The 27,003-nt window shown below is 40.2% G+C and overlaps 1 protein-coding gene across 1 annotated transcript; it reads right to left on the bottom strand.

The window, feature by feature from the left end:
• Positions 1 to 339: 339 nt before the first annotated feature.
• Positions 340 to 26,473, bottom strand: BBOX1 (gamma-butyrobetaine hydroxylase 1). The gene is made up of 7 exons (XM_051622081.1): positions 26,071 to 26,473; positions 24,247 to 24,361; positions 14,087 to 14,285; positions 6,243 to 6,348; positions 5,007 to 5,203; positions 4,218 to 4,384; positions 340 to 2,094 (listed from the first exon to the last, which is right to left on the bottom strand). The coding sequence occupies exons 1-7, from the start codon at positions 26,452 to 26,454 to the stop codon at positions 1,934 to 1,936; spliced, it is 1,329 nt and encodes a 442-aa protein (XP_051478041.1). The 5' UTR covers positions 26,455 to 26,473; the 3' UTR covers positions 340 to 1,933.
• Positions 26,474 to 27,003: the final 530 nt, after the last annotated feature.

Genomic DNA, 27,003 nt, shown 5'->3' with positions numbered 1-27,003 from the left:
GAGGTTGCTGAGACTTTGGAACAGGTTGCCAAGGGAAGCTGTGGAAGCCCCATCCCTGGAAATGTTCAAGGGCAGGTTGGATGGGACTCTGAGCAACCTGGTCTAGTGGGAGGTGTCCCTGCCAATGCAGGGGTGTTGGAAATAGATGATTTTTAAGGTCCTTTCCAACCCAAACCATTCTATGAAGAGTTGTACCTTATCTATATGTTAAGTATATGGGACAAACCTGAATGGAGCCAGGTCTAATTGTATTTACAAACATCTGTAAATAACAAGAATTACTTCCTATCTGAGTGCAAGATGTTATATGTGAGATTAGATATGAGCCCAAAACAGTAATCAGCTCCAAGTAGTTTTTAATAAACAGAAGTTTTAATAAAACAGTTTTTAGAAAAGTACAGGGAAAAAAGAGCAGAAAATATCTCTATTAACCACTAGTATAAATCCCAAGGTGTTTTATTTTAAAGTTATGACTTGCAATCTTCACTAAATTGTTATCTGGAAAATATCACAGTAAAACCACAGTACTGCTGGTATCTTACAGAATATAGGTAATAAATTCTCCTCATATTTTCCCCTTTTATAGCTAAGGCAAAAAAATACTTTCCTCATGTTCGCAAAATTTATTATCAAAGGAGCCACTGAGAAGTCAGATTCCCACTAAAAGCCAGTTCTGTTAAGGTACGTCCTAATGTCAAAACTTTGATTGAAAACATTTCACTACCTACAGAGGAATGGATTCAAACCACACTACACTAGGTCATGGCCAAATCCTAATTTAGTTTTATTTGATTATTCAGCTGAGATGTGTGTTGCCTGTAAAGGATGAGTAGAAGCTATGGAAGTGTTTGCAAGCTTACGTTAGGGTCTCATTTATGTTGGGTTTTTTGTTTTTTTTGTGAAAAAGCAAAGAATAAACTCAGTGGACGTATTGTTGGCTATAAACTCAAGTATTTAAAAATTCTTTCTCTTTCAATTTGGCATCTGAATATGGGGAAGAAACCACTACTTCAGCTGCAGTAATTTTAACATAGTGTGATCTCTATTCAGAATGCAACCTGGAGGAAATTGTCCTGCAAACCAAGTGTATCAGAGACATGCTCTTGTGTTTGGTGTAACAAAAATGGGTCTGAGTTCAGACACCACTTCTCTGTCAGGTGTGGAGTCAATAACCACCTCCTGTGCTTTGGGATATCTAACTGCAAAGCAGCATCAGAGTTCCTCCTCCTCACTGTGTGTCTGTCCTGCGGATCTTAAGTTACATTTGTGAGCAGCATCTGATGGGGTTTCTGTCCCTCCCTGCCACCTCTAGACTGGATTTATTTCTGTTCCTAATGCAGAGGTAAACTAATACAACACATTCTCTGGTAACTCTGTGGTTTCTGAGCTTATGGACTTAGAAATGCAGTAAAAGTTATTTGTGGCTGTGATGGTCATGGGGTACAGCGGGATGTACAGAACCCAGCATCTGTTGAATGAGACCTTGTGTTAAAGTGGAGTTCTAGGTGTGTATGTAAAAATAACTTCACAGCAGTGCTTGCTTATCTTGATAATGAATTTTAGTTATAATTTATGGAATAAAGAATGCCTTTTTGAAAACAGAGGAAGGTGCTGCTCATAACAATCCATTAGTAAGTAATACTTATAAGCCCCTTTTTGAAGCTCCCTTCCGAGCTTGCTAGGGAAGGCAGGTGTATTTGAAGAGGAGAATTAAGGCAGTGGGATACCCAGTCAGCCCAGAAAAGTGATAACCTTTCAAGCTACTTTGCACACTGATTTTTAAAAGCAAATAAACTGACAGAGGTAGCAATGCACTGTATAGATTCAAAGACCAGGGCACAGATAAATTCTTATGAACAACACGTTGCTTAGCTTATGGAGGTCAAAAATATATTCACGATGTTGAGTTTCTGAAAAGAAGTTAGAAGAAAGCTCAGTCCCTCTTCAGGAGCCTCTTCCTGAGGAGCCGGAGCCTGGACATGGCCACATCCCAGTCTGCATAGGCACCTTCCAGGTGACGTGTCACTTCTGACCCCGACTCGTAGCTTTGCCGCCCGTGAAGCACGCGCCAGTTGTCAAACGTCACTATGTCCCCTATAAAGAGAGTGCACAGGGTGTAATATTTGGCATGTTCTAGTTGATTCCTTCAAACAGAGGAGGCAGATTTTGCATCCACACTTAGGGAGCAATGATTTCAAGCAGCTCAGCTGGGGACACACAGCCACGACACCGGAGGTTACATTTAGCTGGTCATTCTCTAGTGGAGAGGGAAGGTCCCTTCAACCTCTGCTTCTTTTCTTGTACAACCAGGAGTTACAAAGCAGAGTGGTAGGGGAGTCCACACTGAGAAAAACAGGCCTTGAGGGGAAAGGTGCCTACTGCAAATCCCCAGGAAGGATAAAAAAGGTGAAAATCACTAGGATGATTTTTATTTGCTCTGTCTGGTACTAACTGTAGGATACACATCCTGCATCACTATCCCTGCTGAGAGAACTTCATGAGAACAAAGTCAAACCATTGAAAGTTAGGAAATCACACAGTTAAGGCTAGCATGCCATTTCAATTTTTCTCCCTTGTGTGCCACTGTTGTGATAAATCTCTAATCAAATAACCTTATACTCTTTCTTTCCTTCTCCTCCTCTGCTCTACCACCATTTTGGTGCATTAATTGATGGGATAGATGGTACTAATGTAATGTGAGGTACTTTGTTTCACCATTTATTATGTGTTCTTATAAATTATTTTATTGCATGTTCCCAATAGAGAGATTCATCTCCTCACAGACATTCTAAAGCCTCTAGCATCCCAGTACATAAGGAGGTCACATATACTGATGAATTTACTTTTGTAACATCTTTTGAGAGATGAGGGTCTACTCATATCTTTATTTTATAGCTGGGGAATGAAAGAACAGAGATGAAGGCCAAAGTAGTTAAATACATGCATGGACTGACTTTTAAAGAATAAAGGGCATTTTTGCAGCATGTTTTATGTTCAAAACCCAGCCCTGGATAACTCTAGCTGAAGTTTAGAGCACTTAGCACCTCTGCAGATCTGCTTCCAGATGTCTTGCATAGGCCACCCAGCAAAAGGCAGCACAGCAGAAGTGGCCTCCAGTAATTCATCCAGCATTATACTGGCATTCCGTGTCTAAGCAAAGACAATAACAGAATTCCCCATGGAATTCCGTTCAGCTTCCTTCAGTGTTCTGCATGTGATGCATCTGTATCATCTTCTAGATATTCTACAACTCCTTCAGCCATTGGGAAGGTGCCCCACTGACAAAGCATCAGAAAGATGTATAATTTGGCTCAATGTCTGTACTCTGCATCAAATGAAACAGAGGGAGAAGTATGGCATTGTGTATCCTTTAATGAACAGAGACTGAATTGGGATGGCACAGCAGTCTTACATGTGGTATTTCCCATCTGTGGTGCTATTGATAAGTTCCAACTTCACAGAATCACAGTGTCTTAGGGGTTGGAAGGGACCTCGAAAGATCATCTGGTCCAACCCCCCTGCCAGAGCAGGATCACCCAGAGCACATTACACAGGAACATGTCCAGGTGGGGGTTTTGAATGTCTCCAGCAAAGGAGACTCCACAGCCTCTCTGGGCAGCCTGTTCCAGGGCTCTGTCACTCTCACAGTAAAGAAGTTTTTGCTGATGTTTACGTGGAATCTCCTATGTTTCAGTTTGCACCCATTGCCCCTTGTCCTATCACTGGACATCACTGAGAAGAGCCTGGCTCCATCCTCCTGACACTCACCCTTAACATATTTGTAAACATTGATGAGGTCACCCCTCAGTTTCCTTTTCTCCAAGCTAAAGAGACCCAGCTCCCTCAGCCTTTCCTTAGAAGAGAGATGTTCCACTCCCTTAATCTCCCTGCCCAGCTCTCCAGCCTATCTAGCTCTCATTGAATGGGAGACCCTCCTATGTGGTACGGGTGTTTGATGTAGTATAAAGATACTTTGGACTAATCAATAGCTAGACTTAATTACTGCTTTTTTGTGTGTTGTTTTTTTTTTTTTTTCTTTCTAGTGTAGCAGTGGCAAACAAAATCTGAGAGATGAATAAAGGATTCAGTATGAAATAAACCAGGTGACCAAAGGACTGCAGCTTCCTCTCAGTACCAGTGCTAACAATGCTCCAGTGTTTTGACTGTTAGGAAAAAAACAGGTGAAAAATCACTGTGAGGAGAAGCAACTTACTGACCTGGTTTCAGCTTGTAAGTAAACTTGTATTCTGAGCTGTTTAATAAATCATCAAATTCCTTTAGAGCTGCATAAAATGGCCTCACTTTTTCAGCTGGTACGTCAAACACTGTGTCTCTTGTTGCATTATTATAATTGATGCGAACTGCTTGGCCTCTGGAATCCACGCTGTGAAACAGAGAAGGAATGGAAAAGGAACGTATTTATGCTGTTACTGAGAGACTTTAAGGTGGTTAAACAGCAACTGAACTCTCCTGGTAGAATTGCAGTATCTTTCTATAGTGAAATTTGGGTTGTTATTGGGTTGAATTTTGATAATTAAGGCTAACGAGTAAATGGGATAATCAGGAGCAAGTGTAGACACTTGATTTCCTCAAACATCTATATTCTGTACACTTTACTGTAGAACTTTAAACTTTTTAAATTCAGAAGAGATTATGATAACCTGCGTTTTGTCTTGTTATAATACATAGTTCTTAATCTAATCAGACTCAGCTGCTGTTAACCTGTGTCTGCATCAAGGATTTGCACTAATTACCACCACATCTTGCTGGTGTGTGGCAAAACATAAGAAGGAAAAATACTCTGTGGTGTTATGAAGAACAGAACAACTAATACCCTGGCAAAAAAACCCCAAACCCCAACCAAACAAACCCCAACAACCCCGAAGCCCAAATTAACTACAGACCAGTTAAAGCAGTGTTTCCCCACGAGATGGCAGGAGCAGACCTTCTCCTACCAACATGTCATTCACCCGACTACACTTTTCGATTTTGTTGAAACTACTCACTCTATAATCCTTTGTTTACATTGCACAGCAAAATCGCAGTAGTCCACCCCTACATCTGTATAGTCTACAGCAGTAGAGGACAGGATCTGATATGCTTGAGGATTTTGTTTCTTCAGCTGGTTGGATACGTGAAATCCATCTACAACTTCGCTTTCACCTCCTGTCGTGGTTTGCTTTATACAGTGGAGGAACTGAACCTTGAATGAATGAATGAATGAATGAATGTCTCATTACAAGAAGAATTAGCTTGCATATTTAACTGTTCATTAGTATTAGTTCCCTCATATCTGTTAATCTGGTGTTGTTTTGGTTTTGTTGGTTTGTTTTTTGTTTTGTTTTGTTTTTTCTTCTTCAGCTAAAGACTGAGCTCCCATTGCTGCAGCTTCAGAGCCACCACTATCACAGAAGCAGAAAACTCAAGCAGTATGTTCACAAACCCATCCCATTTGGGAAATCTTCTAATGCTTGCAACCTTCAGGTGATGTTAATGTGAAGTATTTGGCACTTTCTTGTTGATAAATTACATTGGTTTTTTGTTTAATTATAGAAACAACCCATACAAAGTACTTCACAACATGAGAAGGTGAAGTTGTAGGTATGAAGCTTATAGATGTAAACTTTCCCAGGGTGATCTTTGTCTCTTTGTACCAGTTCCCACTACTTTTCAGTTTTCTAGTGAATTATTTGGATTAGGCTTTGATAAGACAGGGACTAGGTGAAAATCTATTTTCTGTGGCTGTTGTCCAGCTTTACAAAATGCCCCTTTTTTGTCTAATTATGAAAAGGCAGATAGGAGCCTAATTTCAATCAACTTATGGAAAACAGAATGTAACAATAATATTTCTTCTAATATGTTCTCCTCCTGAAGTGAACAGATTTGTCCTAAGATGCTGAGTACAGAATTTAGACACAACTTCCTCAATATAATGAAAGCAGCATCAAAAGCACATACAGGACCCTAATGCTTTCTGCTATGGTAAAATTCTCAATACCTTGTGAAGTTCCATTTTAAATTGTGACATACATAATGGGCTTGTTATGCAGAGCTTACATCATAATGCATATATTGCATACCTACGTGTATATAGACTGTTCTATGCAGATTCATGTATTGTTACTTTTACATTGCTCTTTCCAGGCAAAATTCAGAGCACTGAACTCTAACCATATTTCATGCTGTAGGAACACTTCCCTTTCCCCTTCTGTGCTGTGAAAAAGGCAGTAGATTCACTTTACCCCAGGTGGATGCTGCAGAACAGGGTAATCAGTGTGAAAACATAGTTTCCCAGTTGTGTAAGCCACATTGTTAGCGTCTGCTTTGTCTTGCACTTGCCAAGTTGGTCTTTATAAGGGAAAAGAGAAAACATGTTAAAACAGCCAGCCAGCTTGCCAGTAAAAAGAGTAATTCAAGCTTTGAACGTGAAAATATTGTAAAATTACAAGGAAATAATGATTTAGCACTGTCTCCCTACCCCAGCAAAGAAGGCTGATTTCAGCAGTCCTAGACTCAGGCTAGAAACTTGAGTGTGCTGAGGGACATCTGCCCAAAAAGTTGGATCTAGAAAACTGATGGCTTTCCAGCACCAGTACTTTCCTGAATGCCAAGGATGTCACAGTTTGACTACAAAGGATCAGCTGCAGTCATTAACCTAGAGGCATCTGCTAGGATAAATCACCAATCACCATCTTATTGCTGAGGCTTCAGAAATAAGAGCGTGGAAGTTGGCCCATTTCTTTTGATCAACCTTCCATTTTTCCCTGCCAGGTGGAGCACACTACCAATGAAATATGATGTTGTTAAAGGCTAAGTAACTTTCCCCACACTTTTTTTTTTTTTTTTAAGCTTTATGTTCTTAGAAAAAAAACAATAAACCCAATATCTTTTGCAGGGAGATCTTGCCTGTCATTTCAAGGCTTGCCTCTAAAGGAAAATGTCTTGATGAAAGACTTTATAAATTCTTCCCTTTCTCTGATGCTCTTTCTGAGAACTACCAGCATTTATTTTGTTACATGGTTTCTGTCTTGAAATTTGACAAAAATCAGTAACAAAAAGAAAGTCTTAGTTATAAGACAAAGACATGAATATATCACATTGCAGCACAATCAAAACTGGTTTGGAGGGACACACCATGCAGGAGAACATAAGACCAAGAATTACACATTTTGTTTGCACGTTGTTCACACGATTGAAGACAGTGCTCAGCAGATACACGTTATAGATCCAGACATTTGTCTGGAAAAGTGTAAGTCACCATATGCAGTCCACATAAACACAAGAGCATAAGTGATTTAAGAGAAAATATGAAACTAGTTTTTCCCTTGTGAAATATTATAGACCAAATAAATTATGTTTCAGGTGGTCTGTGCCTAGCATTACTGCTTAATAATAGGTTAGAAAGAACATAGGCTAAAGAACATGCAGACCAAAATGATTTATATATAGCATACAAACATTTGTTTTAGGAGTGCTATTTAGTATAGAAACTATGCAAAATGCTAAACTTCAGGTTCTGAAATTGCCAGGGCAAAAACTCCCTTGAATATGTATTTAACTGCATTGAAGAAATAATTTTTATTATTTGGTACAGCACATATTCCTCAGTACATTACTTCAGTACTCAAGTATGATAATTTCAACCACACTTCTCTAGTTTCCAGTTTTACAGCCAAAAACCAGCCTGTTACAACATCTCTGTCATTAAGACTTGAAGGTAGTTAGGGTCACTATAGCTTCAATTTAAAAGGCTCCAATGTCACTTGATGGCTCTAAAACAATCTAACACGTTTTAATGTTTTCATTTATAAGTGACACATGCAATTACTGGAAAGGCAGTACTTTATAAAATCATTGTGAGGTTTTTGCAAAAACAGTCAGTGATTTTGTGCTCTTAGGCTTTGCAAGGGAAGCTGGTCCTTTGGAGCCCTTCCTTCCATGCCAGGAGCTTCACTCAAAGCTCAAGTTCTTGACTTGAAGTCAGCAATGCTAATAGGGAGCTCAGTGCTGAAGGTGAAAACAATCAACCTCACTTTGTCAGCGTCTCAACTGAGCTAAAGTATCAACTCAGTCATGGGGAGAGTGCACAAGATGTAAAGGAAGAAAATATGGGTAATGTCAGAGGACTCTTGACCCTTAGGGAGAGCAAACCGGAGTGGAATGGCTTACAGTTGAGTAATTAGGGTCAAATTTCAACATAAGTGATGAAGCTATTTGGCACCTGGCAGGTGTAGGAATTTTGGCATTAAGTGGCAACATGGGCTGAGTCTCCCTGAGCAGAATTAGCCTGTTACATCCTTAGTCTTGCAAAATGGCTGCGCTACGACCTGAAGCCACACTTGAATCATCTGGTCTTGAACTTCATTAAACCTCTAAGTCTCATTCGTAAGAGATTTGAGACCTATGTCCTTCTCTTGCAGATGAAGCCCTCTGGGAGGGGCAGGTGGTTTGGCTGTTCCAGTGGGAGTGGTGGGGACGTGAAGGAAGCCCCTTGTGCCACCCCAAGCCCTGGACAAGGCTTTGAAATAGGGGAGGAACACAAGGTCTAGAGCATGAGAATTTGGAGAAATGAATTGTGGTATGAGTGGAAATGTTGCTAATGGAGTTGTGCCTCTGTAACATAAAGAAAAAGCTTAATTTAAAATTGTGGAACCCCTTCATGGTGTTACATGGCTGATTGAGAGAATGTTTCCACTTTTTACAGTAACGACATTTTAGGCAGCCCATACCAAACAGGCAACTAGACAGGAAAGGCTTTTGTTTTCCCATGTGTCAGGGTTATACTCACTGCTATTACATTTCATTTTAAAATTCATGGCCCTGTTGTGGTAATGTTTTATTTTGCAAGCTTTCCAATTTCAAATTTATCCTTTTATTTACAATATTTGGTAGGCCTTGTATTAGGCTGCTAGTGAAGCAGCAGGGGAATTACCCAAAGTTATTATTTTATTATAGTTGTAAAAACCACCTCAGAATTGGATGCCAGAAATGAACTTCTGTTCCACAGGTGATGGACTGTAAAATGCTGCCCTAAATCTGTTGTTAAGGCTGAAAACTCAGTGGAGTTTCTGCTACTGCAGGAAATACATAGAGCAACAAGACCAGGCACTAAAATAACTATAGCTGAAAATGAACCAGGTTAAATTAGGAGGAAAGACACTATAGAGAAAGAAGTCTTTACTTCTCCATAGTATTTTGTGGGCTGGGTTCCAGATACATATGGTAAAAAAAAAATAAGAAATTTGTTCCTTATAAAACACTCCCCCCTGTATCAAAAAATAAGCCCAAACAACTGAGGTTTTTTTTGGTTTTTTTTAAGACTTCATGTGATGAATTGCACATTTAAGAAACACTGGGTTATTAAGCTGTTTGAATATAGTTCTCTAACTATTTTCTGCTATGTTTAGCATGTTACAACTTCATGCACTTCTGTATTGAGACATTTGAAACTGGTTTTGTGAGTTAACTTAAAAAAATACCTTAGGGATAATTTCTTAAACCCCTACATGTAACAATACAAAGTTTATGCATGACCCTGCTTGTATTTTCCAGTATTTTTTTTTTTCCAGGCACATCACTTAAGGAAAATAAATGGTTTAAACAGTCATGTTAAAAAAAAATAATTAAAAAAAAAAATTCAAAGTAGTGGTCACATCACCAGTATGGCATTGGGAGCAGCTGAATGTTGCTGAAGGTGTCAGGCAGCAGTATGTGTGTCTCTACATGTGTGCATGTGCCCAGGGAGGAAAGAGACTTGGTTAATAGTTGTGCAGCAAAAGAGAGACAATCTCTTTTGAGAAGGTGTAATAATTTGCAACCCAACTTCCTACCCACAGCAATTTTAAACAGAGATAAAAGAAAAACCAGCAGCTCCTCTCAACGCATCGAGAAGTCAAGGCCCCGAAGCAGAAGTCAGTGTGCAAACCACACACACACAAGTAGATGAAACTTGCTTTTGTGAAATGTTCCCTATAGACTTCACCCTATGCCAGAAGAGCTCAGTGGCAGGGACAGGCACTATCCTTCCAAAGACTCAGTAAGCTTTGGGTCAAGGTTTCTCTGTTTAGGTAACAAATTCATCTTGTACACTTCCTCAGCAGGATAATGGTGCCACACAGTTCTGGCAGCAGCCCTTTGTGCTGCTGTGAGTGTTAAGTTTGAATGGCTTTGCTTTTACTGTCTAGCCTTAACAAAGGCATCCTTACAGTGCATCTTGGAGACAGCTAACAGTGCCTGATCTCTGACCTGGACAAATGAAAGCCAAGATGTAAGGAAGAGCACACACCCCCAAATCAGCTCATCAAGTCTGGCTCTGAACTCCAGAGCAGGCTGCCTGTGCATGCGTGGTTACTTTCTCATTGTGCAAGTTGGCAACCTACTCTGAAAAAGAAAATGTGGTTAACAGTTTTGGTTCTTCCCCCTTCCCCCCCCGAAGGTCTTGACTCTGCTAATATGCACAGTGTATAATCCACATCCTACTCCTTTTACAACTGTGTCTTTCCTTTAGCACAGGAACATGCACTCTTTTTCTCAGAGCTGGACTTTGGTCTGTGCATAGCTTGTTGACTCCACCCTGTGGCAGAGATGGGTTTTTTTTGTCACTTGAAATCCAGACTAGTCTGCAAAACTGGTCTTTGGATGTTAGGCTCTCTTTGACCTTATGCTTTTCAGGCCTTAATTTAATATTGCAAAATCAACCTAATCATAAACAGAAACATAATGAGCAACTGTGAAAGGACCTAGAGTAAATCTAACCGTGGTGGCTCAACTGGAATTACGTAAACCAGACTTTCAAATGCTACAGCTGTGTTTAAAAAGAAAAAATTACAAAGAAAATAACAAAACTCAGCTAAACAGAATGTTCTAGCTAAGTAAGTGTTCTTTTAAATTCAGTCAATTGGAAAATTTCCAAAACATCGAGTCTCTCTTTCTTCACCTAGTAAATAGAGTTAGCAAATAGGTTTTGGAAAAGCCAAGATGTACAGCCTTTTATTGTTCCTTTATTGTGAACCTTAACACTTAAGGAAATGTAAAAATAAGATTTAATCAACATCAATAGTACATCTGATTTAAACAGTGAAAGAAACTGTGACCACTACTTGCTCAAATGGTGTGGACCAAGGTCAGATTTCAACCTTTCAGCCAAATTTCAATGGAACATTAATGGGTGGGAGGTTCTTTGTAGGATTAAGTCTCAATGACTCAGAACTCATTCTGACAAATTGCTCTCTTTAAAGAGAGTAAACATTAATAACCATTACTTTATAATCATATTAGGGAAGAGTAAATGAGGAAAAAAACCCCAACATTCTGATAACCCAATTAATAAACTGGCAAGTCTCCTTAGGACAGTCTGAATCTCTTCTTAGCTGAACTTAGACAGGGAAAGAGTAACTTAACAGGTAAAGTGCATTTATATATTAAGGGACTTTTCAAACACAGCAGAGTTATCACAAGCTGGATGTTGCAGACAGCTTCAAACGGACAGTTGGCACTGATTTTAAACAGCAGTGATGACTGAGAGCTAAGACAGAGTACCAGGCACGATGGCAGACTTTGTTTCTCTTACCCTGCTGCTGAGTCAAGTATCAAAAACTTTTTAATGCCTCAGTGAAAAATATGTTGCAGGGCTCAGCAGATGACAACAGGTGACACAGTGGGCTGCCGTGACAAGAACATTATTACAGGTTTAAAGATTATTTCCAGTTTTAGGAACTTCTTATCAATCCAGTTCTTCTTCCCTGAAGCTTTCAGGAAAGCAACTAAAAGTTCTGTTGCAACCCAAGCACACATCCATGGTTATGTTGAAGGAGTTGCATGGGGCTTTTTGTTGCTGTTTGGACTTTGTTGTTTCTTTTTTCCTCTCCTCTGAGGTATATTGAAGATTCTATATATTTTCTTTTAGTGGTATGCTTTAAAAAAGAACCAACATTTTTTTGTTGCTGTTGTTATCTGGGTCTTGGTGTATTCATTCCTAACTCAAAATGCTTGTGCAGCTGTCTGGATACCAACAGAAGAAATGTTTCATCCCTCAGTTACCTAGGAAAGCTGGGAAACACACTCAGATATGACCAGAATTGGATACCCCTCAGAATCTCCTCCTATCTGTTATATAGGATCATTTCAAAACTGAAAGAATTTTCATAAAAAGTAGTATTTTCATAATGATGCAAGTTTCAAAAGGAGACCACAGCAGGCTGCCAAACACAGAAGTGCTTGGCATTAGGAATGCTTTTAATGATAGAGAATGCTTTGTAGCACTGGATGAGGTTTCTGAGTGGAGCAGGGGGTTCTGCTCCCATATATTTCAGGAGGATTAACTTGACTGAATCCCAGCTAACTTTGAAAACCACTTTTCCTTCTGGCACAGTAAGCAGAAAAAGGAAACCACACCTTAATGAAAGTACATTATCTTAACTACCCCAGGACATTTATGTATCACTCCCCTTAAAGCTTTACAAATATTTATCATGGCAGCTGGAACTGACAAAAAAGCTCCATAATAGTAATGGTATTTTAAAGCAGTTATTCTCTCCATCCCCTCTTTTTGGAAGACAACAGAAAGAAAAAAAAAAGCTTTTAAAATGCCATTCTCAAAGGCTGTTCTACATGCTGTGAGTTCACTTCAGTTTCTGCCAACTTTAAGAAGATTTCTTGAGGCAGTTTTCCTGATTTAAAGGATGGGGGGAAAAAATCCCCAAACTGGTTGATTTTCAGCATAAATAAATCTAAAAGCCAGTAGCATCAGTTACATATTTTTCCATAGCTAATGGTGGAATGATGCTTGCAAAATGATGATGTAACAATAATTCTTAATAAATCTCACAGCTTGAAGAAGGCAAGTTTTGTTCACCCTCCTGCCCCTCACCTCAATCAACAGTCTGAGTTAATATATTTCATCTGGTATCACAAACCTTTCCTCCTGATTTGCAGTTTTGAGGGAATGTGATCTTTCCAACCAGGACTGTGATTTTTCCCCCCATTTCTATTTATTTTATATCTTTTTTTTTAGACAAAGGAGACACTGGTTATTTCCCACATGGTTTGTTTGCTTATTCTTTGAACTAGAGGTAAATCCAAGTGAAGGAGAACTCTTGTCATAATTTTTATTATCTTTTATTCTATTCTGGGGAAGAAGGAAGTTTTTCAGATGGGAAGCCTGTAATGTTCTGATTTTGATGGCTATTCTAACACCAAGAATTCACAATTTTGTTTAAATGTTATTGCCTTTTGTTTTTTTCCCCCCCCCAATATTTTTTTAAGAGCAAACACACATCCAAGTAATAGGGGTTTTTATATACATTGCAAAAAAAGTATAACAACAGCTGGAGGGCAATGGACAGGGCAATATATTAGCTGCTCCTTTACTTAGCCAGGTGGGAGTCACTGACAGCTCAGCAAGACATAAGCTACCATCATCATTTGTTTACTCACCTAGTAGGTGCTTGGGGAGGTTGAGGTCCAGTTTACCACCCCTTGGCATCAAAAGGATGATTTAAAAGCTCCTGCTTGCACTCCTGCAGGATGAGCTCTCGATTTTGCAAAAAAAAAAAGCAGCCTTAAAGAATGCTTGTAAGAACTGGCTGTGTGAGAGCAGACTCAGTTGAAAGCAGGGAAATGGGTACTCTGCCCATCTTCTTGGTGATGTGAGACAGAGGAAGATCATCTAAGTCTTACCTGTTTCCATGACTCAAAATCAGGCTAAGAAAAAGTTTCAGTACAGATAACTTCCTCTATTCAGAAGGCAACTGGATTAGGGATATTTGATTTTTTTTCAATGGCATGGATAAGTAAAGCTGTCTTGTGGTTATATTTTATTTGACAACATCTGTTTCCAGGGATATTTTCCTTCTCTCAGCAGTTAATGTTATTCCTGCTCTTCTTTACATGCCCTGCCCAAGACACCAAAGCAATCCTCTTGTACAGAACGTTAATTGACACCACATTTTTTTAACGTGCAGAGAAGAAAAAAATGTCACCTTGTTTTAATAAATTAATCCACAAAATGGGTCCAACAAGCTGAAGTGAAATACATGAGGGGCGATTCCACAGCCAGCAAAGCAAGGATATTAAAAACCAAACTCACCCATAAAACGTGAGACGCAGGAACCCAATCCTGTGGCCAAGTTTAATCAGCTCTCCTTGCCTAGCAGCAGCTCCTGTCAGCAGCACAATTCCTACTTTCTTTAGGGTGCAAAGCCACTTGTATGCACTTTCGTCATTGTACAGGACTTCTTCAAAAGCTATTTTGGGAAGCTGTAGGTCTGAGCCCCAGTACTGGCATTCTGAAAAGGAAGAATGAGAGAACCAAGTCTTTAGCTCTTGTAGCATCAAAGCTCAGGACATAGTCAAAATATGATGTCAATACAATTTCTGTGCCACCAGTCCTGAAACTCAGTCCCTGAGTTTGCATGGATAGCAAACAACCTTTATGAGGCAATTCAGCAAAACATTGCAGTAATGAAGTTTTAACTCAGAAGTTGAATGAGAGGCCATTTGAAAGGGATATTTGTTAACAATACACCCAAAATGTGCATATCCATTTTTCTGTCTGCACTGGGGAACCACAACAGTGAAAATCTGAAACTAAGACTGCTTTGAAAGTTTCTTGGCAAGGGTTAAATACTAGAGTGCCCTCAGAGGTATTATTATATGGATAAATAATAATTAAAATAATACATTCATAGAATCACAGATGGTTTGGGTTGGAAGGGATCTTAAGAACATCTAGTTCCAACTCCCCTGCCATGGGCAGGGACACCTCCCACTGGACCAGGTTGCTCCAAGCCCCATCCAGCCTGGCCTTGAGCACTTCCAGGGACTGGGCATCCACAACTTCCCTGGGCAACCTGTGCCAGTGTCTCACCACCCCCATAGTGAAGAATTTATTCCTAATATGTAATCTAAATCTATCCTCTTTCAGTTAAAACCATTACCCCTCATCCTATCGTTACATGCTCTGGTAAAAAGTTCCTCTCTAGCTTTCCCACAGGCCCCTTCAGGTACTGGAAGGCTGCTGTATTCCTGGGAAAGGAAAAGAAGACACTCATCAATGTAACAGCCTAGGAGCAGAGTAACTCCATCAATTGCACAAGTGACCAATCAATTTTTTTTTGTAGTCTTGTCTTCATGAAATCAAATCCTGTTAAACTCTGCAGGATGGTATCAGTCCTTGTTTTTACCTCTGTGGGTTTTTTCTGAGCAATTTTCTTATTTCAGGGAGATGCAAAGGAGAGTCCAAGATATTAACAAAACCAAGCACTGCCAGAAGGCAAAGAAAATGATGGAAAGACTGAGTGATGAGCAAGAAGCTATGTCATACCTATTGTTAAACAAAATGGATTATAAGAGCACATGACAATACAAGAGTGTTAGAACTGCTGTACAATAATCAGACATTTGCCTGCTGAATAGACCTTGTGACATAAAAGTTTGAAATCTGCAGCCTGTTAGAGGCAGGTATAGACTTGCAGGACAATGGTTTTCCTTCAGATTATTTGCTGCTTCCCTCTTTGTCTTCTCAAACCAGCAGCAGCTGCATGGCACACCATCTAAATTTGTAAAAGTAGTGAAAATTATGCAGCTTGAAAATTAGGTGTTGCTTAACCTTTTGTGTATTTACAGCTGCTCAAATACTGCTAAATCTGTATCTTTCTCTCTGGCAATATATCTACATCTTTATCTAGAGATTTGATTTTTTAATTAGACCAATTCTTATTACTACTTTCTAGTATTACAGTTCTGCAACCATTAATGGTTTTGATTTAGTTTTGCCTTTTAAAAAATCTCATAACCTACCCTAAATCAATCACATTCTGGTTGAGCTGGAGAGTTCCCAAATAGGTAAGTCACCTAACAGAGAGAGAGGAAATAAAACTAAAATACTGGCTTGCAACTAGAAAAACTCCCACAAATACTTTCTTTTAACTGTATTCTTTTCTGAGGAAGAATGTACTCTGGTGTCAGACAACGTGGTTTTACAATAATTTTTAAAGATACTCTACCAAAAAGACTTAGATATTTCAGACTTTTTTTGGGGTATTAATAATGGTAACATGTCACCTTGCAGAATGAGGACATGAGGTGTGATCTCACTAAATCTGAAAAGCAATGCTGGTGGAAAAACAAAAGACCATTTAGACATCTACACCTGCCCTTTGGAGTCACTTTAACCCACAGTAAACATGAAAGTCCTATTTCAGGTTTACACTCCCCAGATACAACACTGCTGGCCTCCTTGCTCTCTTTTCACTAAGTTCCACTTATAGTATCTCATAAACTTGCCACCTTGTCAGTTTTTATCCACAAGTAAACACACACACACACACAATCATAGGTACACATGACAAAATGCTATTTCTTACATTTCGTTTTGCATAAATTTTGCATGGATTCTAGTATACTGCAAAACTCTAAACATTAGTTTTAAATCAAGCATTCTATTAAATGTTGAATCAGAGCTCCTGTTTTTACAGTAAAAACATAACTGGTTTCCCTTGCTTTGATGTATTTCATCTGAAGCAGCTTATTCTTTAACGAGTGCACAATAGAGCATGAAAATATTTTATCTATTCCATTCAATAATTGTTTTGCTTAAATCACCTCTAATTTACTTGGTATTTTAGCTGATCTTCAGTTAACTTGTCCAATCATCAGTCACAGAGATTGCATATTAGAAATGAGACCACAAACATTTGAAACATGTAGATGGCATCATTTATAAAACACCTCTACCTCTCTTTATTCCAACACCTTTTCAAGAGACAGGACCAATAAAAAACATCATCTAGTTCAAGCAGCTTTCTGAATGGAGCTCTGGGGAATCCCAGAGTCTGGTGACTGAGGGATCTGCTGCACTGCAAAGACATATAAAGAGCCAGGTTTGGGTTTGTGTTTTTTTTTTTTTTTTCCCCTCTCTCTAGATACAGGTAGCAAGTACAAAATACAACCTGCTCATGAAAGAGCTAATCCAGACACTACCTAGTTACAACAGTTTCCAACAGTTGCAAAGTCTGCAAATTGCCAGTCACTAGTTTACCTCTCCCCTTTGGCTAAGGATAGTTAGAGACTGTCCAAGAAACACAACGTATGTACCCAAAATATAAGCTATCCACATAGACCATCTTTTATACCCTACCCTGTCTTTCAAGAAGCTGTAGTATGACTGACAAGCTGTTGAATTTCACATGTTCACAGAATGAAAAAAGCACAGTCCTTGAGGAGGGATATAATCTCACTTCATTAAATTCCTTTTCTGAGACCACTGAATGGCCTGGTACTCACTGCTCCAGTGTGTTTAATTCAATATACATCCTGTCACACACTTGAAGGATGGGGAAAAAAAAACCCAAACATGAATGTTTTCCTTTTTCTGTAGTAAAAGTTATGAAAATAATTTAGCTTTAGGTGTGCTTGCCTGATCTGCCAAGAATGTTCTTTGAAAGACAAATTTAAGCTTCAGTGTTGGTACAGGTAAAGAACAATGTGAAAACTAATGGACTATTTAAGTTCCAACTTTTTCTTGCTAGTATTTCTCACTGTCTTGCTAGTAAAATGTTCCTAATCTTCCTTACATAAAAAAAGGCATGGAGGAATATTAGTATTTCAAGGAATATATCAACAGATTTTTCCCCACTTTGGGAAATAAGTATATGCACCTAGAATTCAACTGCATCTCCATAAGCCCCAGGCTTCCCTGAGTCCATGGACTGTAAAATCCTCCTGTTCAAATTCCCAGTTCCCATTGTGCTTGCTAGAAGTTCCACCTCATACGGGATGCCCTTTCCGCAGCCAATGGACATGGACTGTGGTGTTGGGTTTTGGCTTTTGTTGCAAACACCTGCTCTGCCACAGCATTGCAAAACAGCTCAGCACACCTGTCTGGGACTCTCCTTGAGTTTGGTATAACAAATCTGCCAACCCTATAGCTAACCTGTGGAGAACATTCAAGGAACACCAACTCTTCCACCCAACCAGGCCCCTGCAGTGGAGGCAGTCATCTGGCCTCACATCTCCAACTCCATGGAGCCAAGGGAGACAAGACCTCCTTTCAAAATGCCTCTGTTAGAAACCTGCAAAACCAATATTTTCTCTGTGTAAAAACCATCAGTGATGTGAATCCTGCTAAGATATTGGGAACTTATACCCCCCAGACCCTGCAGTGTAACCAGGAGCCAATACAGATGTTTAACCTCTACAGTAGCTGCTATGATGTGGAAACTGCAAAACATCAAGGAAACTGCACTATTCACTCATACTCTTCAGGAACCTACTGAAACTGAGAAAAGGTTAAAGCAAAGCAACTTCCTAGGCCTTTTTTTTTTTTTAATTTTAAGTTTATATACTTTGTATTAAACAAAAAAAAAACAACCACACCACCAAACCCAAAACCAAATAAACAAAAAAAACACAGCAAAAATAAAACTAAACCAGAAAGTGGTAAATATAGCTAAATCCTGCCTGGCAAGGCTACAAACCTTGTCTTCAAAGTTCCAGTTCTCTCTCACAAATTCACTTCCAGTGACAAGTGCAGCCAGCATCCTTAGTGCTTTGGGTTTGTTTTTCTTTTTTAAAGGTGCAGGCTGGTACACAAATGCTTATAAATCCTACCTCTTGTTTCAGAGAAGAAAGGCTCCAAGTTCCCAGCCCTTCAGCAGCATCTTGATGCAGCCAAGAGCTTAGTCTTTGAGCTACTGCAGGAGTAACCTTTCCCCCTCTGACATTTGCCAATGTACTCTCTAATGACACTGTGGTAAATATGCCAAAAGCTGAAAAATGCATTGAGCATAGCTCCAAGCATTACTGTTCCTGGGAAAAGTGCAGCAGTTGGTATCTGTGAGGAAAAAAAACCCACACAGTGCAGTTTGTAAAGCTTTTGCTACTGAAAACAAGCATTCACTTTATTTATTAAAATCCTCCTTTTAATTTGAAAAATTTTATGCACTGTCTGAGCTCAATTTTTTACCTATTCTGCAGAGCATTAAGAAAATCTGTTCAGATATCTACATGTGCATTTGTGTAGTGATGTACCTACTGTGAACGTGGCAAACAAATGGTTCCTTCTCTCTCCACCCCTTCTGCTCCCAGCACTTGGATTTCTTAGATGCTTCTAGATCACTAACCATGTACAGTGCTGTCCACTGAACACTTTGTAGTCTTTCTGTATGTGTCGTGCTCAGAAATGGCACACACTATGGAAGCCTTACTCCATACTGGGATCAGTACCAGCCAATACTCTGTACTGGGACCATTACTGTTTCATATCTTCATCATTAGACACAGGGATTGAGTGCACCCTCAGCAAGTTTGCAGATGACACCGAGCTGAGTGGTGCAGTTGACACACCTGAGGGATGGGATGTGACCCAGAACTACCTGGACAAGCTTGAGAGGTGGGCCCACGTGAACATCACAAGGTTCAACAAGGCCAAGTGCGAGGTCCTGCACCTGGGTCAGCGCAATCCACTGGTGTCAATACAGGCGGGGGGATGAAGGGATTGAGAGCAGCAAGAAGGAGTTGGAGGTACTGGTGGATGAAAAAACAGACATAAACAGGCAACATGTGCTTGCAACCCAGAAAGCCAACTGTATCCTGGGCTGCATCAAAAGAAACGTGACCTGCAGCTTGAGGGAGGGCATTCTCCCCACCTGCTCCACTCTGGTGAGGCTCCACCTGGAGTAGCGTCCAGCTCTGGAGTCCTCAGTACAGGAAAGACAGGGGCCTGTTGGAGCAGGTCCAGAGGAGGGCCACAGAAATGATCCAAGGGCTGGAGCACCTCTTCTAGGAAAACAGGCTGAGAGAGCTGGGGTTGTTCTACCTGGAGAAGTGAAGGCTCAGGGAGAGTTTATTGCAGCCTTAAAGGGAGCCTGTGCAAAAGATGGGGACAAAGTTTTTAGCAGGGCCTGTAGTAATAGGACAAGGGTTAATGGTTTTAAACTGAAAGAGGGTAGATTTAGACTAGATGTAAGTAAGAATTTTTTTTATAATGAGAGCGGTAAAACACTCAGTTTAACCAACTCCCATCTGTATGAAAAGCAGTGAAGGACTTTGTCTCCTGAATGGTCCCAGAGGCCATTACAGCCAGGTAAGTACAACAGCAGTAGGAAAGGGACAAGTATTAGGTCTACACTAAAATAAGCAGGATTTATAAAGACCTCCTTCTCCTCAGCCTCAGATGAAAATGTTACGTTGTCCAATATTTACAATTTAACAAGTTAGCAGGTCCATAATTCTTTGGAAAAGGGAGAGGAAAGCATACATTATAAAACAAAAAAAGATCCTGTGAAGATATTTACATTCTTCCACTTAATGTTTTTTTAAGAAGTCTGTATGAAAGTCTTAGAAACCTCTCTGCTCCAGAGGGCACGTTATTCTCCCACATGCCAAACAGCAGGAACTTTATTCCCATTCTTATCCACAAAACCCCTACAGCCTGAAAATCTGTCAGGAAGCTGCACTGCACAGGGACTGTACTCTTTCCCAGGATTTCCTGGTGCTAATTGATCCCACTCAATGTTCTTCATGGTTTTATCATGTCTGCTTGGAACATTTTTCCCTGCTGCATAGCCCCAGTTAATACAGTTTCCATTGTACTATAGTAGAAATCCAAGAACATTAGCTCTACAAGCTGAAGGGGTGGGAAAGATAGGAATGAGCTATTAGTGCCTGGGCAGCCTTCGGTCCACTTGCACAGCTGCAGTTGCCAAATTAAAAATCTTTATGTATACAAACATAGCTGAACAATTCATAAGGATAAAAACAAAGGTCTCATAGAGCTACTTCTTGTCTTGATTTACCATTTACATTGTGGCTAATAAAACCTGAGATCAATGTGTTTTTCAAAATGGGAAGAATGAATTACTTTTGAGAGAATTAATGAGTCACTGACTCATTCAATTTCAGAACAATAATCTGGGGGGGAAGATAAAAAAACAACTAATCCCCTTTCTGGATCATACCAGGCTAGTCATAAAAAGCCATCTTCTATTAGAGTTTGTACAAAATGAGAAGATGGCCTTTGCCCAGTTCCCTCAGCCAGTGTTGATGGATCAAACAACACTTGGAATTATTCAGCATTTACTATACAGATTGGGACAGTGCTGGTCAAAACCTTTTAAACTGGAGTCATACGGGAAAGAATGTCTAGACATCATAGATTTAACTTCCCTCGTCTACAATTATTTTGTCTACATTGTGCATTAGAATGTTTGTTGAAAGCCAGATGTATTTTTGCTATATTGTGAATTATACATCTGTCAGCCTAGCTGCTATTAATTATTTCTACCAGAAAAGTTTAAATTATTAAACTCTTTCTGTAAAAAAAAAAAAAAGCAGCTTTTAACTTCTTCCTCCTAAAATTTTCATCTCTCAGGACCTAGCAGAGAACCTGAAAGCACCCTTGATGTTGTTAACCTCCTGATTCAAACTTTGGTGGAGCTGAATATATATCCAATAACATATTACCACATTTTAAAGGACCATCACCATCTGAAACCCTTACCCTTAGTTCAAAACCTCAACCTAACCTAAGGTTAAAAATATTAATTATGCAAGTAGCATCAGGTACTACCTCTGCTCCATCTTCTTCACCATCCAACAGGAAAGCCTAATTGTGATATTGTTTAGGTTTTTTTCTCACCCCACATCCTGCTGGTGGGATGCCAGTGTGTTGGAAAATGAGCCTCAGCAAATGCAATGCAAGGCAGTGAGAGGATGGATACTGGAGAGGACCTGGATACTGGAGAGCACCAGGTGTGCTCAGAGTCTTCCACAGGCTTCCTCTGCCACACACAAAACCTGTTACAGTGAGACTGCACGAGGTGCTAAATCACTCTCTGCAACATCTGTTGGAACACAGGTCAACAGGAGGGGGAAAAAAGTATCTTTGAGACATCAGAACTGGTAAAGTAGAATATGGCTCTTTCACTGCTCTTTTGGAAGTATCTTGTAAGCTAGGCTGAAAGGAGCCTTGATGTACACAAACAGTGGACTTCTTTGCATACCAACAGCTGTGATCTGGCACTGTTTGTAAACGGGGAAACTTGACAGATTGCCATGGAGTTATTTATAGGCACTTCCACCACGCAGAGAAAATCTGACCTACTCTTCTCTTTGGGTTTTACCACACATCTGAATTAGAAGTCATGATGAAAAGTCATCATAAAAGCAACATTAAAAAAAGGAAAAAAAAAAAGTCACAGCTATGCTCATGTCAGCAGTGAGGTTTAACCTCTTAACTAGAGAAGTCTTGTGAGCTTGCTCTTACATTTGTTGAACCAGCATGCAGGGCTGGCATTCCATATCATCATATGTAATATAATACTGCTGTCATATGATTAGCTATGTAAGGACGTGATTTGCAGTGTGTAACCTCACTGACTAGAAGGAAGCTGATTCTAAACTTGTATTTTCTGGAAATATGAGAAGCAGAATGGCACTACTGAACACAGCCAAAGTTAACACAGGCCCTTATTTAGTAACTTTTATAAATGGATTTCTTCCAGTCTACTCTGGAAAACAGAATTTGCAGAAGCATTGCCCAAAGGATAACATTATCTTTGGTGTTTATTTTACCTAGATGGCTCCACTGGACATCAGGAGTAGCAGAGGGGACAACTGGCCTCCAAAACCAGCATTGTATTTAGATGCTGAGTGTAAACAGTGTATAAATGTGTGTGTACAAAGGCAAATCACAGCCAGTTAAGTCTTCATAACTGAAATCTCACCTTTGCTAATAAACATAAAGAGAGATCTAGACAAATCTGTCTGGGCATTAATTAAAGCAACATTCAATTTACATTCATTTATCTCCCCCCAGAAGACTACAACACATCTTGCTAGCTTCCACAGCTTCTTCATTTTTCCAAATTAAAGTTCTTACTACCCGAGAAATTAAGTCAAGTTCCCTCAAATGATGTTTGCATCTTCACCACCTTCATTCTGGGAACATGCCCAACCCTCCAGAATAGAGAACAATGTTGTTTATTCTTGCCAAAGCTAAAATAGACATGAACTTTTATATCACTGGGGGAAAAAAGTTCCATGCTGAACTATGAAGAGCCTGTTATATGATCCACTGAAATGAATGGAAATTTTACTCATTGCTTAATTTTTAAGCCAGATATAAAAGGCTGAATCTTAAGAAGTGGCTTTTGTTTAGGAGAATGGGTGCTAGGAGCTAGGGAATATTTGGCCTGCAGAAACTGGGAAAAATAACTGGCCCCTGCAATTGTCCCTAAAGTCCCAAACAAAGCTCAGATGCAGGAGATACCTAGGGCCACACATTTTCCCATTTCTCATCTTTCAGTGGAAAAGCAAACCCACAAACTTTCTTTTCTTTGTTAGAAAAAAAAAAACACCTGGAAAAAAGGAGTGTAAACCAGTCACAGATTTGCCTTTTGGTGAGCTCTGAGGAAACTGATAACTGGATTCACACCATCAGTCTGTCCCTAATTTGCTTTTTCTAAAGTAATATCCTGCTTTAACAGATACAATCTTAACTCTGAACACAGATCCACAGCTTTTTGCAACACCAGATCCCACAGGAACACAGTCAAGAGCAACAGCAGAAATTTTCCAGGTTTTCACACATTTCATGCTCACATTCTGAAAGGCTGCCAAAGAAATGATGATGTACATCAAGGCAAACCCAGTGGATTTTATGATTATTCCCTCAGAAGGGTGAGTGATTTGTGCAAGGGTAAAATGTTGCACTCCTGGTTGCACAAAATGCTTCGTGACCAAAAGACAGTCAACTACTGCAGTAAGGAGGGGGACGCAGAGCAAACACAACCTGAACTTCAGCACCAGACACTGTGATGCCAAACAAGTTACTCTTTAACAGAAGGCCTTTGAAAGGGAATTAAAAAAAAAAATTCAGTTATAACTCTCTTGCAAGTCTCAATAATCTTCCCGAAAATAAGAATTTAAATAATTTAAACAGACCACATACAGTTGCATTGTCACATAAACCACTGCTAGTCCCCACGGCTCATTTTTGAGACCTACTAACCCCTTCTGGAAGGAAAAGGTGTTGAGGAAAGCAAACGTAACCCAGCCAGCTGAACTGCTCTCAGGTCCAGATGTTAGAAGAGAGAAAGGGTAACCACTGTTTCCTTCTGTACATGCACAGCCTGGCACTGAGCAACAAAAGCAGTTGCCACTACTCTAGCTGGATAGACCTGGTCCTCACTGTGTCAGACTCCTGGCCTTTGAAACTAGTGTGACAGATGTGGTTTGAGTTCCTACCTGGTAAAAATAAATCTTCTCTCATTTCTGCTCTGGCTTCTTCAGAGAAGCATCGTTTTTTCAACCACTCAGCTTCATATTCACTTGCATGCTCATCAGGCCATGTAATAGAGATCTTCCAACATAAAATGAAAGAGAATTTTAGAATAAAAAAATTCCAAAAACATCACCCAGAACAATCAAAATACTCCTTAGAAAACACAGTTTGTAATATTTAGATCAATATCACAGTTAAGCAAACCTTCCCTGTAGCATAATGGCAAACAAGTAATGAAAATCCAACCAGAACATCATCCAAATTCTGATACCTTTTATAAACAGTCATTTTCACATGAACCCTTGGCCTTATTAGCTGGTTTGTGTGGGCTGTTTTCACTGCGGGAGCTGGGCATAGCAGAAAGAAGGGAATCACAGAAGCTGGCACATATCACTGAGGAGAGAGCTTCACCACAGCTCAGAAGAGAGCAAAAATATCTTCCAAAACACTGACAGCTTGTTAAAAAAAAGGACAAGAAAGGCGAAAAAAGAAATGCTAGGAGAGAAATCCCTCTCCTGGTTTTGAAAAGTCTTCCATCTTTGAAATATTTTTTAAATAATGTTGGTCTTTTGTGGGTTTTTTTGTTTTGTTTGTTTGTTTGGGTTTTTTGTTTGTTTGTTTGTTTGTTTTAATAATTCCTGTAAAAAATCATGGGAAGAAATTATAAGGCTTTGCTAGCCATGAACCAAAAGTGCAGCACTCACCCTGAGTCCTCAAGGCTGTTGGGTAGGAATTGATTCCTATTTCACATAATTCTGCTCCTTCACATTAAGGTAACATACCAGTACCACTTCAGGATTAGTGCTGGGCTTCCTGCAGTTCTTGAGTGCAAGTGAAAGAAGATGACCCCCCTACTATCTTAATAGATTTGCCCAAAGCATGAATTTACACAGCATTAATTTTGATGACAACCAGCTTGGAAGCCCAGAACTCCTCAATACAGACCCTTACCCTGTGGCTGGGAGGTACTCCCCATGGGTCAGCATCTGCAAACTCACCCTTGCAGGGTGACAGGCTTATCTGCTGCATCTCTAACACGTTCAAAACATCTTTAAGTGTAAAACGAAGGAAATGAGTTTGCATATCAAATGAGTACTGCTTTTAATAAAACCTATAAAAGTGATGTATTCAGTTTTTATGTGACAGGGAAGATTAAAATTCATAGGGGGCAGTTCCTGTCCTCTCTTGCCCAATAGCCACTTTTTTGTGAAAAATGTTGATGTGGACAGGTAGATACAGATACAGACACTAAGCTAGCTTTGAATATTGGCTTCAACTTTGGTTTGAGTGCTTGCTCTAAGATTAAGTCTTGTGCCCATTGGAAATTAGCTAACTGATATTTTTTGTTACAGATTAAGGTCATCATCACTTTGATGTTTGTTTTTTGAATTTTCAGGGCATTTACTTATGGAATAAAGAGAAAAAAAAAACAGACCTGTGTGAAAGTGTCATTAAAAGTAAGGGCAATACCTGTATTTTCTTTTGAGGATCTGCTGAAAAGAAACATACAGCAGAATTTTAAAAAGCACAATTATATTCCAAAATCAGAAGCCTGCCTTTCTGTGCTCTCTGCACAAGGTCTGCGAAATAAAGCTTGACATAGAGGTGGGAAGACCTGAGTTCCCCATACTGCAATTATTCCTCAAAGCTCTGCAAACACACACAGCAGGGTTTGCAGATGCAGCAGGTAAAGCACAACCAGGGACTGCCTCTAACTGACAGATGAACAAGCATCGTCAGACAGGTGTCACGGGGATGGGGGGAGCATGAAGGTCTGCTTCAAATACCTTTTTGCCACCTGCCAGAGCGACCTCCTTCGCCACGATGTTCACATCCAGGTCCTTGAAGACCAGCCTGCGAGCCTTGGCCGAGCGCAGGAAGCAGCGGGGACACTGGCAGTTGTCCCTCAGCCAGACGCAGGGGTAGCGGCTCTCGCTCCCGTCCTCCCACTCCACACGGAGTAAATGACCCGCGTCCACAGCTTCCACCTTCTGTATTCCCAGGCTCATGCTGAGCGGCCGGGCGCTGTGGAGCCTCCGAGCAGCCCCCTGCCAGCGATGCCGAGGGGTCCCGGGGAGCAGGGCCCTGCCGTGGGGCGCCGGCAGCGGGCAGCATGTCCTGCCTCCGGGGACTTTGGCCCCTAGCAGGATGTTTGCCACCACCCGCCACATTTGGGGCTCTTTAATGGAAGCCTCGGAGGGAGAACCCCTTCGTGGAGTTCCTAAAACACCAGGAAAAGCAGTTTGTTACTGAAGGAGCCCATTTTAAGATGGCTCTCCCCTCCCTTCCTCCTGCCTAAATCTTTAGGAACGGGCATTATCTGTTGCTTCCGTTTTTTGAGGCACAGAGTGTGTACTCAGACCCATCTATTAAAAATCCCTTCGTTTAGCAGGGCTTCAATTAGATTCATCATCTTGGCCATCTCTGGTTTCTGCAGTCAGTTCAATAGGTATGAAACACATAGTCCCTTTTAAACAGACGCCTCAGAGATAAGTTCCACAAATCAAAACAGAAGCTACTACCAACTACGCTCAAAAGCTAAAGCTTTGAAGTACACACACCTTCATTCCTGCTGTGGCTAGTGTGGAAAAGGGAACACAGAACTCATCTCTTGCAAACACAATTTTAGCTACAGCAGCAGAGTTCTGCAAGAGCTCGTTTCTCCTTTCACAGCAGGCCTCCTTTGTGTGGATATATTCTTATTTAAAGCTGGCTGCACA

This window comes from Apus apus, chromosome 5 (genome assembly GCF_020740795.1).
Source record: "Apus apus isolate bApuApu2 chromosome 5, bApuApu2.pri.cur, whole genome shotgun sequence".
NCBI classification, from domain to species: Eukaryota; Metazoa; Chordata; class Aves; order Apodiformes; family Apodidae; genus Apus; species Apus apus.
This window is presented reverse-complemented; position numbering and strand designations above follow the sequence as displayed.

Bases quoted from the DNA above. Each gene is read 5' to 3' on its own strand.
- BBOX1 (XM_051622081.1), bottom strand. From the start codon at position 26,454: ATGTGGCGGGTGGTGGCAAACATCCTGCTAGGGGCCAAAGTCCCCGGA. The intron at 24,362-26,070 runs GTATTTGAAGCA...TTATGTTGGAAG, and splicing joins CTCTGGCAGGTGGCAAAAAG to ATCTCTATTACATGGCCTGA. The intron at 14,286-24,246 runs GTAGGAACTCAA...CTTCCTTTTCAG, and splicing joins AGAAGATTTATTTTTACCAG to AATGCCAGTACTGGGGCTCA.